This window comes from Scleropages formosus, chromosome 20, assembly GCF_900964775.1.
Source record: "Scleropages formosus chromosome 20, fSclFor1.1, whole genome shotgun sequence".
NCBI lineage: Eukaryota > Metazoa > Chordata > Actinopteri > Osteoglossiformes > Osteoglossidae > Scleropages > Scleropages formosus.
The window spans coordinates 4,262,222-4,276,807 of record NC_041825.1 but is presented as its reverse complement, the minus strand read 5'-3'; the positions used below and the strand labels follow the sequence as shown (position 1 = coordinate 4,276,807).

Genomic DNA, 14,586 nt, shown 5'->3' with positions numbered 1-14,586 from the left:
GATTTCTCCTCTTGACGCAGTTTGCAGATGGTTCCACTTGACATAATTTTGCAGTTTTCGTGACGGATGCGCTTGCAGTTCAGACACCGGCTGTTCCCGTCCTCTTTGGAACTCTGTCATTTCCCTCCTCTTGCTTTGAAAGCAGTCATATTAAAGTGCTAATTGTCAGAGCTCTGTTATAGCAACGCACACACACACACAAACTGCGAATTAACCTAATATGATTCCCCTTTACGCCTGTCTCTGTAACTGATTTAGAAAGTTAAAGTCCTTTTTCGTGTTTCCCTTATTTTGTCCACCCCGTGTATAAATCTTGTACCTTCTATAGAAGTCTAGAAGGTGCCAGGTTTATTCTTGCCTGGGGTGACAAAACCTCCGCTGCCAGCCCTGCCTGGAAGCCTGGTAAAAACATGGTAACACGGGCATTTTGGATGACTGCCGGTCACAGGCACTCGAGTCCAAATATTACGGTGTCGCGTTTGCCCGTTTCGATCGAGTGGTAAGCGTGGGTACAACACGGTAAATGCCGCTTCGCACGTTCATAGCTGTGTTGCGGAATGGAACCGCCGGCTTCGTGAGACGCGGCGGCGGCCCGCTTGTGCCCGTCGGGTCGCTGAAATGTGCGCTGACCCTTGGTGTCTTTGTGGGCCAGAGACGCCGCTGACGTTGGCGGTGCAGTCGGAACAGGGCGGAGCGGAGAGCATCCGGGTCCTGGTGCTGGGGGGCGCTCACATCGACTTCCGAGCCAAGGATGGACTCACGCCGATGCACAAGGCCGTCAGAGCCCACAACCACTCCGCGCTGCTGGTAACTCCCTCGGATGGGGCGGCTGTTCATCGATGCGTCACCGCTGATGCAGATATTCATTTTCCAATTTTTTTTTTGGGATATGTTTATATAAGGACTACAGGTTAAGAACACTGAAGTGCTCAGCTTTGCAGCACTCGCATTTTTGGCCATTGTGATTCCTTAGTTGTTATATTGAATGATATCATTATTACCATTATTATATTGGAGAATGATGATGATGATGATGATGATGATTTTCCTTAGTAATTACTTTTAGTATTGTACACAAAATGCAGCCACTTTTAACTGGCCAAATTAATGGCTAATATAATATCCTTAAATTCAATTAAGCTGCTTTATTGGTATGACAGCTGATGGCATATTAACATGACAGCTATTGCACATTTGAACAGCTTTCTGTTGTGCTACATTTAGCTTTAGTGCAGTGCTATATTTTATATATATATATATATATATATACATACACACATACAGAATATTCTGGAAAGTATGTGATCCCCATGTGTCCCTTAGTTTTATCACTAAACAGTTAATGAAAATCCCTGTTTCTCATGTGACGTAATAGGTGTGCAATGGCCAGTTCCATGTGTTGTGTGCAGTAGAAACACACTAGTAGTGTAAAGGTGTAAAAATAAAGTGAAGCCCAAATTGTACTGGTTACACCAAGTAGGTAAGTAGAGCCAGAGGTGTAAATCGTAGTAATTTATTCATTATAAGTTTGATTTGACATTTAGATTTTATAAGTTTATTTCAATATTTTACCCAAGAATAATGACCATCCCTGCAGGTTTCGCATACTTCCAAGCGGCACACACAGGCATGGATATGTTCCACTTCTAAGTCCCTCAGGGTTACGCCGCTTTTACAGCGCCTCGTCCGTTGGCCCACCCTGTCGTCGTGTCCTATGTCGTCTCCTGCTTTTTGTCTCACCATCTTCCCAACCGTGTTTCCTTTCTCTCCTGTCGCCTTCTGGGTTCCTCTTGCCTCTCGTCCTCGCTGTTCAAGGCTCTCTTGGCACTCGGGGCATCGCCCGACTACAAGGACCGCTGGGGGCTGACGCCGTTGTACCACAGCGTGCTGATAGGTGGCGACACTTCCTGCTGCGAGACCCTGCTGTATCATCGGGCCAAGCTGGGGGTGAGGGATGAGAACGGCTGGAACGAGATGCACCAGGTATCCCCCATAGTCGCAGGACTAGCGGCTCGTGGTCCCTGTCCGAGTGTGATGCCGGTCGTATGTTAGGTGTTTTGTTGGTTCAGAAATGTTGTGTGTTTTTTTTTTTTTTTTTTTTTTTTTTTTTTTTCCCCCCCTCTCACTCTCTTCCTGATACTTGTTCCATCCGTACTCTTAAGGCACCACATCCGTGCATATTTTTGCATATGGCCAGTGCCTCTATTTCATAACCCCGTACTTTTGGAAATGCGTCAGGTCCACGAGTGCGACATTGTTAACGCGTAACTTGTTTACCAGGGTGCCGCAGGTTCAGATCCAGGGACTGCCACAATAAGCTTCCTCATTACGCTCGGCGTAATGGCGAAGTCGTGACGACTGAAGAGCGTAAGCGATTGTCAAAAGAACGCGTTAACCGACGAATCGAGCGCTCCGAAAACGTAGCTATCTAAAACATTTCCGATAAGAAGAGGATGAAGGTTAAAATTAACTAACCCGACGAGTTTAAAGTCTGTATCTGCCCTTCAAGAAAATAGGCCAATGGCATGAATGCTGTAAGTGGGCCGAAATAAGGCTCCGTGCAAATCTAACTCTCCGAGTTAAAATAAGATCGGGTTCAGTGAGCTTTCCGAGAAGTTTCCGTGTTCACCTCATTTCCTTCGCACGCGTCACCCTGGTCTCGGCTAAGGTAAAACAGTTACGCCACCATACGCGCCATTTGTGTTGAGTGCTTGTGAGATGTGACCTTAAGTGTAATGTAACGCCACTACAGGGGGTACCAAAGTACCAGGTACTATAGTAATTAGCAGCATCCTCTTGCAATCCAAGAACCCGGGTTTGAATCCCTGCTCCTGCTGTAACGCCTTTTGAGCACGGTACTTACTCTGACTTGAAACGGTAAAAATTATCCAGCGGTATAAATGATTTATGAGTTAGATAAATTCTCGGTTCTGGCTCCGTCGTGGTGGAACGACCTCCCCCTCTCACTCAGAACTGCTGAATCTCTGTCCACATTTGAAAAGGGTCTTAAAACTCACCTCTTCCAGACTCACTTTGCCCATCATCTCTTAAGTTCATGTAAGGTGTAAATGTTCGTGCACCATAACTTTAAGATGATGTCCGGATAAACCTTTACGCAGCTACTCCTGTAATGTAACGTAAATGTTTATATATATCTCAAAAAAAACATTCTTGCTAGGAAGGTCATCAGGAATCTCAGATAGTCCGATAAAGTTTTATGCAGCTACTTGTGTGATGAACGTTGGTTTATATGGTGGGGGAAAAAAATGATTTGCACTTAAGAATCGCACGTCTGCATCTAAGTGTCTCTGTTAATGTAATGGACACATTGTATTTTCTAAGAGACGTACGTCGCTTTGGAGAAAAGCGGCTGCTAAATAAATCAATGTAAATAATTCCAAGTACTTTATTACAGTGCTCTGAAATTATAAGGTGCTATGGAAAAAGGCATCGAACATATGAATAAATGTAAATTTGAAACAAAAGTGTCCCATACTGCCTCAAACAGCACTTTTATGCTCATTACCACTTTGTTTTGAACTTCACCGTTCTTGTTTGCTGTGATTTCATCATACAAAGATGTACGGAAGACGTAAAAGGGATAGAAGGGGGTGTAGTACTAGGAGCTGCTGCTTCTCACTCGCAGGACCCAGATTTGAATTCCACTTCCCAGTGTAGCACCCTTGAGCAAGGTACTTACCATGAACTGATATGGTAAAAAGTACCCGGTTGCATAAACAGGGAAAATAAGTGTACGTAGCTTAAGACCAAGTTTGCTTTGGGGAAAAGCCAGTTAAATGAGAAAATTAACGTAATAAATTGTAATGTAAATAAAATGTGGTTTGTTTGGGTGTAACATACAGTAAATTGGCTTCATGACCCACCACGTGGTTTGCACATATCCATGAACATACAGAAATTTTAACGAATAGAAGTAAAACAAGGCTACACCAAGCGCTGGGATAGCGTTAGAAATATTTCGCTGTATGAGACGGAAGTCGATTATGCGGAACAGTCGATCGTGGGGCCGCACGTGTATCTGAAAGCTGGTGTTTTGTGTCTATTGGACACGTCTCTGTCCACTTGTCTGTCTCCGCTGGCCGTTTGGCACCGCTTGCCCCAACGTGTGTTTACCGTGTCCTGTGTCTCTCCGTCCGCCGCCGGTGTCGCGGGACTCCTCCGCTCCGCCGCTCCCTCTCGGCCTCCTTCCTCTCCCCATCGCCGCCGCCATTCCGCTCTCCTCGCTCTGTACCGACCTCCCTCCCCCGGCCAGCCGACTGGCTCCGCCCATCGGTTTGCACCTCCATGCTCATCTCTCCCCACCTTCTCTCTTTCCCTCCATCCCCCTCTCTCTGTCTATCTCTGTCTATCTCTCTCTCTCTCTCCATAGATCAGGGATGAAGAGGAAATCGGAATGCAGGAGATACACAAGGTACCCATCCATTCATCCCTTCATCAGTCCATCCCTCCATCCTCATCATCACCCTGCCATCACTCAGTTGATCTAGATCTTGCAAGGTAAATTATACATGTTTTTGCAGTTGCTTTAATGTGATTTTGAGGTGTATGTGACTGCTTGGATCATCGCTGCCATTCTGTGCTGTGTGACTGTGTGATCTGTGCTCGTGTCCCTCTATTTACTTTTGGCTCTTGTACTCTTTTTTTTTTTTTTTTTTTTTTTTTTTTTTTTAAAAAAAAAAAAATTCTTGTCTTCACTTCCAGTGTTTTACAGAATGATTCAGGTGTTTTGCTCGACTTTATTTTGGTGAAGATGTTTCTATCTCGCTCACTCTGTGTAACTTTCCCTTAACGTTATCGATGGTGTTTCCTCCAGTACCCATTCCTGCACCAAATTTTGAAACTCCCCCCCCCCCCCCAAAAAAAATATTTGTGTTAATATGCTCCACTATGAACCAGTTACTTTGTTCTCGTTCCCATCGTCTTCCTCTTAAACCCTAACTTTATTTCTACATGGCCTTTGTTCCCCCCCCAGGCCTGCCAGCATGGTCATGCTCAACATCTGGAGCACCTCCTTTTTTATGGTGCAGACTCCACTTCCCAGAATGCCTCAGGAAACACTGCTCTGCACATTAGTGCTTTATATAATAAGGTAACAGGTTCTCACAATGAGCATACTGTCTATATAAAAATGGATAAGGTGTAATAATACCACGAATGCAGATATTGTGATATCAAAACTTTTTATTGAAATTATTCATGCTTATTTAGCATCAGAAGGTGATTAAGAGAAATGTGCTTGGGTTCAGTTGCTTTGAACTGAACTGAACCGTACAACTAAACAAAAAAAAAAAAAAAGTGGAGAGAGAGAGGATTTTTTTTCTCTTTTTTTTTTTTTTTTTTTTTTTTTTTTGTATAATGGTGAATTTCAGAAAATTGAGTAGCCTGGCTTTATTATCACCTTGCTAAATGCCATAAAATTATGCAGTGATGTGCCTTTATAGTAATAAACAGCCTGGGTGCAGGTGGAGGCAGCAATGATCTCTGAGGATTTATTCGTTTACGTCCATAAGTATAGAATGACCGAGCAGTGAACTGTAAAGTCGTTCCAAATTTGTGGTCTAACGCATTGAGTTGTGTTATAGCAGAGTACAGTGCACAGTTTTGACCTAAACCGCTGACAGGCGCAGTCCATTCCTCATCGCAGAGATTGGTCGATATAAGGAAATAATTTATGCCCTTTCTATGGCCCCATCAGGAAGGCTGTGTCCGCATTCTGCTCTATCGAGGAGCCAATAAAGAGGCAAAGAACAACAACGGACAGACCCCTTTTCAGGTAATTCGGTCAACGTCCCAAGGGCAAATTTCCCCAGCCTGTAATATTTCTGTGTAGCTCCAGTGCTGTGGCAAAGTGTTTCCACCTTTCAGTTCTTCATTTTTAATTTGGTTGATTAAAATTAGGGGACATTTCATTTTCATGCAGAAAAACCTACAGAAGTTCTGCATGGGGGGAGTGGGCCTAAATTTATTTTTATTTATTTAGCAGACACTTTTCTCCAAAGCAACTTCCAATGAACTCTATAGTGTTATCAGCCCATGCGGTGACTTACACTGCTGGATACACTACTTACACTGGGTCACTCATCCATACATCAGTGGAACACAAACACTCTCTCTGTCACTCACACACACTATGGGGGAACCTGAAGAGCATGTCTTTGGACTGTGGGAGGAAACCAGAGCACTCAGAGGAAACCCACACAGACACGGGGAGAACATGCAAACTCCACACAGACTGAGCGGCATCGAACCCATGTCCTCTCGCACCCCCCAGACGCTGAGAGACGGCAACGCTACTCACTGTGGCACCCCACCATCCAGTAAAGGCATGCTGGTTATTAATTTCTATTTATTAATTATCTGATGCAGTCGACAATTATGGAACTTGACAATTTTTAAAACGGAATGTAAAAACCTATCCTGATACGCCAATAAAAAAAATTCAGTTTAGTTTGCGTTCATGCCTTTATGAAGATTGCTCTACTTGGAAGTTGGTTGATAAACGGGTGGGGGGCTTAATTATTCATTATTTCATAATGAATTATTATAACTCATATATGTGTGTATATATATATATATATACACACCAATAATTAACTCTCTACACGCTGTGCCACCGTACTGACCCCCAAATTCTTCCGCAGTGATGTGAGACTCGGCTACAAGAAGCTTTTAGTTGCAGTCATTGCTGCTAAAGGTGAAACTACCAGATACAAACTGACTTTTTCACACCTAGGATTGCAAATTTTATTATCTTCCACATCAAGAAAACATAGATTTTCAAGATGCGTCCCTCCTCTCTCAGGCTCCACTGCTATATTGGTAGTACTGATAAAAAGACCTGATTTAATTTGTGAAGAAGCTGCAAAAACAAAGTGTGAGACACTCTTCACAGCACCACAGGTCCATTTTGGGGTGTAGTTGGTAGCACTGTGGTTTGAGCTGCTGCCTTGGGACCCAGAGGTCGCAGCTTTGAATCCCACCTCCAGCTGTCGTACCGTTGAGCAAGGTACTTACTCTACTCTAAATTGCTCCAGTAAAATTACCCTGCTGTATAAATGGGTAAATAATTGTAAGTGTCTTTGGAGAAGAGCATCAGATAGGTGTAAGTAATTATTTTTGTCTGTCTACGGGTTGAATATATGACCTTAACTGCTTCAAGTAGCCCAGTTAATAAAGCAATAACAGTAGTTTTGTATTTCAGAAACAATATTTTCTCATGTTTCATCCTGCAATCCCCGGTTCTCGCTGAACACCGGCCTGTGACTCAGTTTGAGTTTGGTTTAAGACCCATTTGGGCTGGGGTGGGTTTCGATTGGGTATTACTGACGGTTGGGCTTGTCTTGTTACGAAGAATTGGTAACCCTGTTTAAGGTTTACGTTTATAGTAGATGAATTTGTGGCTGCAGCCAACACGTCAAATGCAGTTAAGTAACAATTTATTATGCAAGGGATTTGATTAAATGAATGCATAACATGATTTAAATAGCCTACTGTAAAAATACTTGTTTGAAATCCCAGAAATAATGTAAATGTCATGTGCTGTAATCTGCAAATGTCTGCATCTAATATAATGTGTTGAAATGTACCTTTGGCACTCAGTCAGAGTACTGTGTGGTTTCCAGGTAGCTATAATGTCTGGCCATTTTGAACTGGGAGAGGTCATTAAAAACCACAGTGACTCAGATGTAGGTGAGTTGTTTTTGTTGTGTGTGTTTTTTTTAATTATATATATTTTTTACCAGTACCATTTTCCTATGTATTTCTGTGTCATATTTTCTGTAAACTGTGTTCTCGCCTCTGAAATTGCATCTTGTTGCAACGAGAGAATTCTGGCTTTTATGTCGCATGTGTACATCTCCTATAACGTGGTATTATCTGGTACTTTTTTTCCCTCTATACGAATTTTTTTTTTTTTTTTCCCCTACTTTGAGACTATAATATTTCGTGACGGTCAGTTACATGCAGTTCCCACCCACTGAGTGCTGTTTAAATCCCCTGGTTCTGGCCTTAGTCCACATCTCACTGTCATGCACTTGTTTCCCTCCTGTTTGTGTTTTTAAAAAAAAAAAAAAAAAAAAAAATGAAGATGGATTACTGTCTCCCTGTATCTCTCCCTCACCTCCTTTCCATTTCTCAGTGCCCTTTCTGGAGTCGCCCAAATATGCCCCCCAAAGGTTAGAGAGTGCCCGGACCCTCGCCATTCCTCGGCCGCATCCCCTTCTCCGTGCCAACAGCGACAACAGCATGAACCTGCCGGACTGGATGTCCGTTCCCAACGCCGCCTCCAACAGCATAGTCTCGGTGCAGGTAAGCGGGGGCATGGGGAACTGTGATGTACAGGGATGGGAGTGTGATGTAAACCCTCTTCACGAAAGCCCGTCTCCTCTTTATTTCTTTTCCCCCAGGGGTACAAGAACCCGGGAGCCTCCCGCAGCTCCAGCAGCCCTCGGGGGGCTCGTACTCGCTCCCCATCCCGTGGACGAGGGGACAAGGAGGAGAGAAGCCGCCAACCTCGTGGAAGACAAGGGTGAGACGGGATGGGTGCGGGGGCAGCAGGGGCACAAAGTCTCTCTACACTTTAAATGTATTCCTTTTCTATGAATCCCTTGAGTATTAACTGGTATTTACATTTATTTATTTATCAGGCGCTTTTCTCCAAAGCGACTTACAGTGGATACTATGTAGTGTTATCAGCCCACACACCTTATTCACTGCAGTGATTTACACTGCTAGATACACTGCTTACACTGGGTCACTCATCCATACATCAGTGGAACACACACACACTCTCTCTGTCACTCTATTTAGTCGAACCTTTTCCCAAAGGGCATCTACAGTTCTGGATACGCTCCCTACTGTCAATCACGTGTCTATGCAGTAGAGCAACATAACACACACACACTTCAGTGGTAACTGAGTGACCGTTTCACCTGAAACACATTGTGGGAGGGAACCCCCACAAACTTCGCACGGAATCAATGGGGATCAAACCCATGTCCATTCACACTATGAGACATGAGCACTACCCGCTGTGCCACTGTGTCCCCCATGCAGGACTCAAGTTACTGCTTTATGGAAATTGTTTCGTTTCACTTCTTGTCACTAAATGTTCCCTTTTTCAGTAAAAAGTAGCCACTACTGATTATATTGGACAGGTGGTAAAGATTAAAGTGTCGTCATTTTAAATGACGGTGTTGTTAGGTGCCAGTTTAAAGCAATTTACTGTACCCCTCACCCATTCCCTACTATAAAGCCTCTCCTCGGGTCTGGGTTGCGGTGGTCCAGAGCATATCCCAGAAGTACAAGGTGCTAGGCTAGTCCAGGCACATCCACATTTGTCGAATACTCGGTACTCATTGACCGACCTGTCCCCTCTACGTTCCTTTCCCTGCTGTCAGGCCAATGTCGGCCAACAGCACGGGGTCAGGGGGCGGCCAGCGGCGGCGGCTCTACAGCGCAGTCCCGGGACGGGTGTTTGTGGCTATGCGCTCACACGCTGCTCAGGGAAGTCGAGAGATCAGCATCAACAAGGGCGACAAAGTCAAAGGTGAGTCGGAGGGTGGAGAACGGCCGCGGTCGGCCGGGGTCGTTCACCGGGGTCGGCCACTTTGGAGCGGAAAAGCAGGCGGACGGGGGGTTCGAAATTGGGAATTGTGAGACCTGCGAGTTCTGGAGCTTCTGAATTGGGAAATCCCTGTAAGTGTGTGCATGTGGCTTTATGTGGAGTCCTCACTCCACCTGTCTCCTCTCCCTCAGTGCTGAGCGTGGGCGAAGGGGGATACTGGGAAGGCACGGTGAGGGGACGCACCGGCTGGTTTCCGGCAGACTGCGTGCAGGAGGTTGCCGTGCAAAGCCAAGATAACCGCTCAGGTCAGACACCGTCCCTGATCCGGACGCTGCTTTGGTGCGAGTGCCAGACACCCCTGTTCCGTGCCCATCGTGCACCGTAACCATAAGGCTACCCCATTGGAAATGGCAAAAACCTCCTGGATGGCGGCTTTCCCACGGCTCAGGAGTCTCAACACGGCTTGTCCGATCGCAAGGGTATGCGATATGTGGCCTGAGAGCTGCGTGGCCCGCAATTTCAAACAGTTGTAAAATTATTTACATGTATACACCTACCCTAAATACTATTACGTCACTTGGTACCATTTTCCCAATTATACAGCTGGGTAATTTTTACTGGAGCGATTTAAGTTAAGTACCTTGCTTAAGGATACTTCAGTAGGATTTAGGATTTGAACCAACAACCTCAGTCTAAAGGCAGCCGCTCTGACTACACTACCTACTGCCCCTAATTATGCGACAGTACAATTATAGTTGGAGGCACACACTTCAACACATTGCAACTAAATAAAATGCAATACAATTTTCTGGTTTAGACATTTAACATTCGGTATGTCACTATGATTTTTAGATGCCCTTGGAGTAATTTAATAATAATGATTGCCGCCCTCGGCCAAAACGGGTTGGACACCCATGCGTTACTGTGCCAGAGGCATGACGAGGTATGTACAGCAGGATATGAGAGTGCGGTAAATGCCGGTACACCTGTGCTTCGCAGAGAGCCGGAGTGACAAATCCAAGAAGCTCTTCCGTCACTATACTGTTGGATCGTACGACAGCTTCGAAGCCCCAAGGTAAGAACTGGACCGCGGTGAATTTGCTCTCACTCTTATTGAGCTGCCTAGAAGCGTTTTAGTCCATAATATTGTAGGGGTGGGCATCCCTTTTTTTTTTTTTTTCCCCTCCCCTTCTCATCATCCCTGTGCCCAGTCAATCACAAATGGCCACACTATTTAAGAAAAAAAAAACAAAAGCAAAATTTATTTAATGACTGTAGTGACATTCAAAGTGAAATATATACACAACGGCACAACTATCTATGAACTTTTTGTGTTGAAATAGTGAACTTCCAAAGGTATCCAGCTCATGAGAAATATTTTACATTGTTTTGCATTACAGATGTGCAGAATTTTTTGCATCATCTTATAATGCTATGGCATTGCTGGTCTACCTCTTATATATTTTTACATATTTATAACAAATTTTACAATATTCATATATATACAAATACACATGTCCCTTAGTTTCACCACAAAATGGTTTTTTTAATGACAATCAGTTTCTCATGTGCCATAATAGGTGTGTAATGACTAATTCCACATGTTGCTTTAGAGGAAATCATGCGCGTAGTGGAAACGCACAAGTAGTGCGGGTGTAAAAATAAGTGAAGCCCAAGTTGAACTGGTTAAACTAAGTAGAACCAGGTGTGTAAGTCATAGTCATTTATTCATATTCAGTTTATTTTAATATTTTGATTTTATAAGTTTTTCATTTTTAAATACAAGAATGACCATCCCTATAGGGTTCAGCTGTGTGTGTGTGTGTGTGTGTGTGTGTGTGTGTGTGTGTGTGTGTGTGTGTGTGTGTGAATTCATATATTTATGAAATTGTCACTTGTGGCCCTTAGCCAGCGGGCTGCCCCCTGCAGTGCTATTGGAACTGGCCAAATGTTGCCCTTTGCCCAAGGTCCAGAATGCCATTGTCTGAATGGAAAAATGCACAGGTGCAGCGCACCATCTGTGGTGTGCGGTGCGTACCCATCTGTCACCGTGCGGGGACAACGTGAAGCATCGCAGCTGTTCGCAGGACTCTGTGTATCAGTTTATCTGCTCTCAGACTATATAGATTTAGTACGTTCGCTCTTCCGCCCCGTAATGCGCTCGGCCTAACGGATGAGGCACCGTTGAACCGACCGTCGGAAAGCTCGCTTGCGCACGGCCGCCATGACAAGGAGCTCGGAGGCTCCGAGGCACCTTCCGTTTCGGCCCAACAAAGATCAGAGGAGCGCTGTGGGACGAGAAGGGCGGCGAAGGCATCCCTGACAACGGTGGGCGGCGCGGCGCTGGATTTCCCATCGGACTGGACGCAAGTGGGCTGCGTGCCGTCACTGCTGGTTTGGAGTTTTTAAATGTCAGATGACTCGTTTCTCCGCACAGATTGAGTTTAGCGATACTTGGGGATGCGCTGATTTGGCACGGTCCCTCCGCTCTCCGGCGAGCGCTTTGTTCACATGGAAATGTGTGTGTGGAATGCGTCATCAATCTGCATCGCGAAATTAAAACGTATTACAGCTCTCCTTTGACGGCGGTCCGGCAGCACGGCCCTGGTGGAAATGTCCGTTTCCTGGCTGGATTTTCCGGAATCGTCTTCCATGTTTTAGGTCCTCCGCAGTTCGGTCCGAGTCCCTCCGCTTCGAAGGCGTTTCGTTATTTCTTTGGTGCGCCATCCCAGATGTTCCTCCTGCACCGTTCCCGACGTGCAGACGGCGAAACGCATCTTTATTTTATACTACCATCCAATGTGGGAAGACCATATTTTTTTTTTAAAAAATGTGATTTAGCTGATATTGCTTCAAAGCAATTTGCAACGTTAAGCTACTTACAATTATTTATGCTAGTGGGCTTTTTTTTTTTTTTTTTTTTTTTTTTTTTTGCTGTATCAGTTCAAGGCAATAACTTTCTCAAGAGTACTATACGAGGAGGTAGGAGTCAAACCTGGATCTTTCAAATCCGAAGGTGTGACGCTAAGCTACTCCCCACTTCAGTGCATGTGCATATACAGACAGCCCTCTATTTGCGTAAATCTCAATTTACGTAAAAAAAAAAAAAAAAAAAATCCCTGGCATACACATTCACTGATAGCGCTTTTATTTTCTGTAAAACATCTGGAATACGTTAAGCGCAAGTCGGCGTAACCAGACAACGCAGGAAGCTCCATCTTCCCAGTTCCTGTGTGTTTTGAGTCTTGAACACATCTCCTTTCGTCAGCGTAGTGCTTTTTCCCCATAGTTTTTACCCTTTTCAGGCCGGGTGCTAAACGTGCACTTGAAGGAAAGCGAGAAGCGTCTCGCAAGCGAACAGCAATCGATTTGGAGATGAAATTGAAAATAATAAGGAAGTATGAAGGTGGACAAAGATTATGGTCTATAGCACGGGAACCAGATTTAGTCGTATCCACTATAAATACGAAAGTGAAGGATGCCGGACGTGAAAGGAACGCAATGAAAAAACATAATAGCAAGGAAACGCCAAGGTGCAATAACTGAGATGGAAAAATTAATATTATGTCGAAGGGTGGGGGAGGAGAGGGAATCCGACAGGTGTAACTTTTGACTTGCGTCTATTTCCGTAAGTCGGGGGGTGTCTGTACAATATTTACACCCATTCTTGCTATACCTCGTTTTACTTGCGCTACCTGTTATGAGGGAGCATACGGGAGGTCCTGAATAGCTATTCTGCTCTGGTCTCCTATGCAAACTCTTGATTGACCTACTGGACTTTATTTTCTCGTTCGTATTTCCATCTCTTCTTTTTTCCTCTCTTTCCTTCCTTCCCGTTCCCCTCATGGAGCATCCGTTTTCACTATTATATTTTCTCTCCACCGCTTTATCCCCACTGCGATGTTTTTATCTGAGGCCTCACGCTGTGAAACGCCACTCAACGGGGCCACGGGACAGAGGCAGCGAGAAGAACGTAGATGCATGTAGTCAAACTGAGGCCTGCAGCATAAGCGTTGACCGGCGTATGGTCCAGGGTACGAAGGTCAAAACGACACAGCTGGCATATTCTTCAAACACGTCGTTTACCCCGATGGCTTTAATAAAGCTGTTCGTCCTGCAATTTGAAGTCACCTTTTATGTAAATGTCAGCCATACGTGTCCTCGCTGCCCTGCTCTCGTGCTCCTGTCCTCCACTTCACCTGCCTTGCCCTCCCCCTCATTTATCAATCTGACATGAACTCCTTCATCTGCTCAGACTGCTGGTCCTGCCACTGCTTCCCAGAGTCTCAACACTACAATGTACAGGTGGTCCTTGACTTACCGCAGCGTTCCATTCCAATGATCTCGTTGTAAGTTCACTTAGTAAATCATCTTATGCTGTATTATATAAACCATAAGGATACATAAACAATTAACATGCATGAATGCAACATTGTGTAATAGGGATTTTTTTTTTGTAATTTCGCACACGTTGTAATACATTACTTAATACGTCAACAAGGTATATAGAATATCATAATACAATAGATAACATACTGCAGTGTTATTTTAATGTTGCACTATTATTTTCACTTTTTCTGAATTTGTCGTCTTTTGCTTTTTTTTTTTTTTTTCCTTTCAGCGCCACCACAACACTCACTTTTTGCTTGCTACATAGTGTAATAACAAAACGTTCATCGAGGACTACCTGTACTTTTATTCGCCGTGGCTTTATTTTGGTTTGAGTGTAATGCATTTGTCATGGTGATAATTATCATAATAATATGAATTATTATGCTTTCCCTTGTCTACATATACACTTTATAAACCATTCAGCCACAGAGCTTTGAATTTTGGTAAATTTCACATGATACTACAGATAAATGAGTAAGATTACTTGATTTAAATTATTAATCAAATAGATGTACAGTGCTGCATTTTCATCTCTTAACAAGCAGAGGTGTCGCAGCATTAGAACAGCAAGTGCGTGCCACAATACAGCATCACTTTCTTTCCTCAGC

The 14,586-nt window shown here is 44.3% G+C and overlaps 1 protein-coding gene across 5 annotated transcripts in view; it reads left to right on the top strand.

Annotated features, from left to right (window-relative positions):
- LOC108923943 (SH3 and multiple ankyrin repeat domains protein 1-like) overlaps nt 1-14,586 on the top strand; it is a 65,873-nt gene that overhangs the window by 24,691 nt on the left and 26,596 nt on the right. For all 5 annotated transcript variants that reach the window (XM_018735016.2, XM_018735017.2, XM_029246783.1 and 2 more), the window contains 10 exons: nt 653-807; nt 1,816-1,983; nt 4,994-5,110; nt 5,717-5,794; nt 7,644-7,710; nt 8,159-8,328; nt 8,427-8,548; nt 9,420-9,568; nt 9,778-9,891; nt 10,586-10,661. In XM_018735016.2, the coding sequence (XP_018590532.1) occupies nt 653-807; nt 1,816-1,983; nt 4,994-5,110; nt 5,717-5,794; nt 7,644-7,710; nt 8,159-8,328; nt 8,427-8,548; nt 9,420-9,568; nt 9,778-9,891; nt 10,586-10,661 (1,216 nt within the window). The remainder of the gene's footprint in view (nt 1-652; nt 808-1,815; nt 1,984-4,993; nt 5,111-5,716; nt 5,795-7,643; nt 7,711-8,158; nt 8,329-8,426; nt 8,549-9,419; nt 9,569-9,777; nt 9,892-10,585; nt 10,662-14,586) is intronic.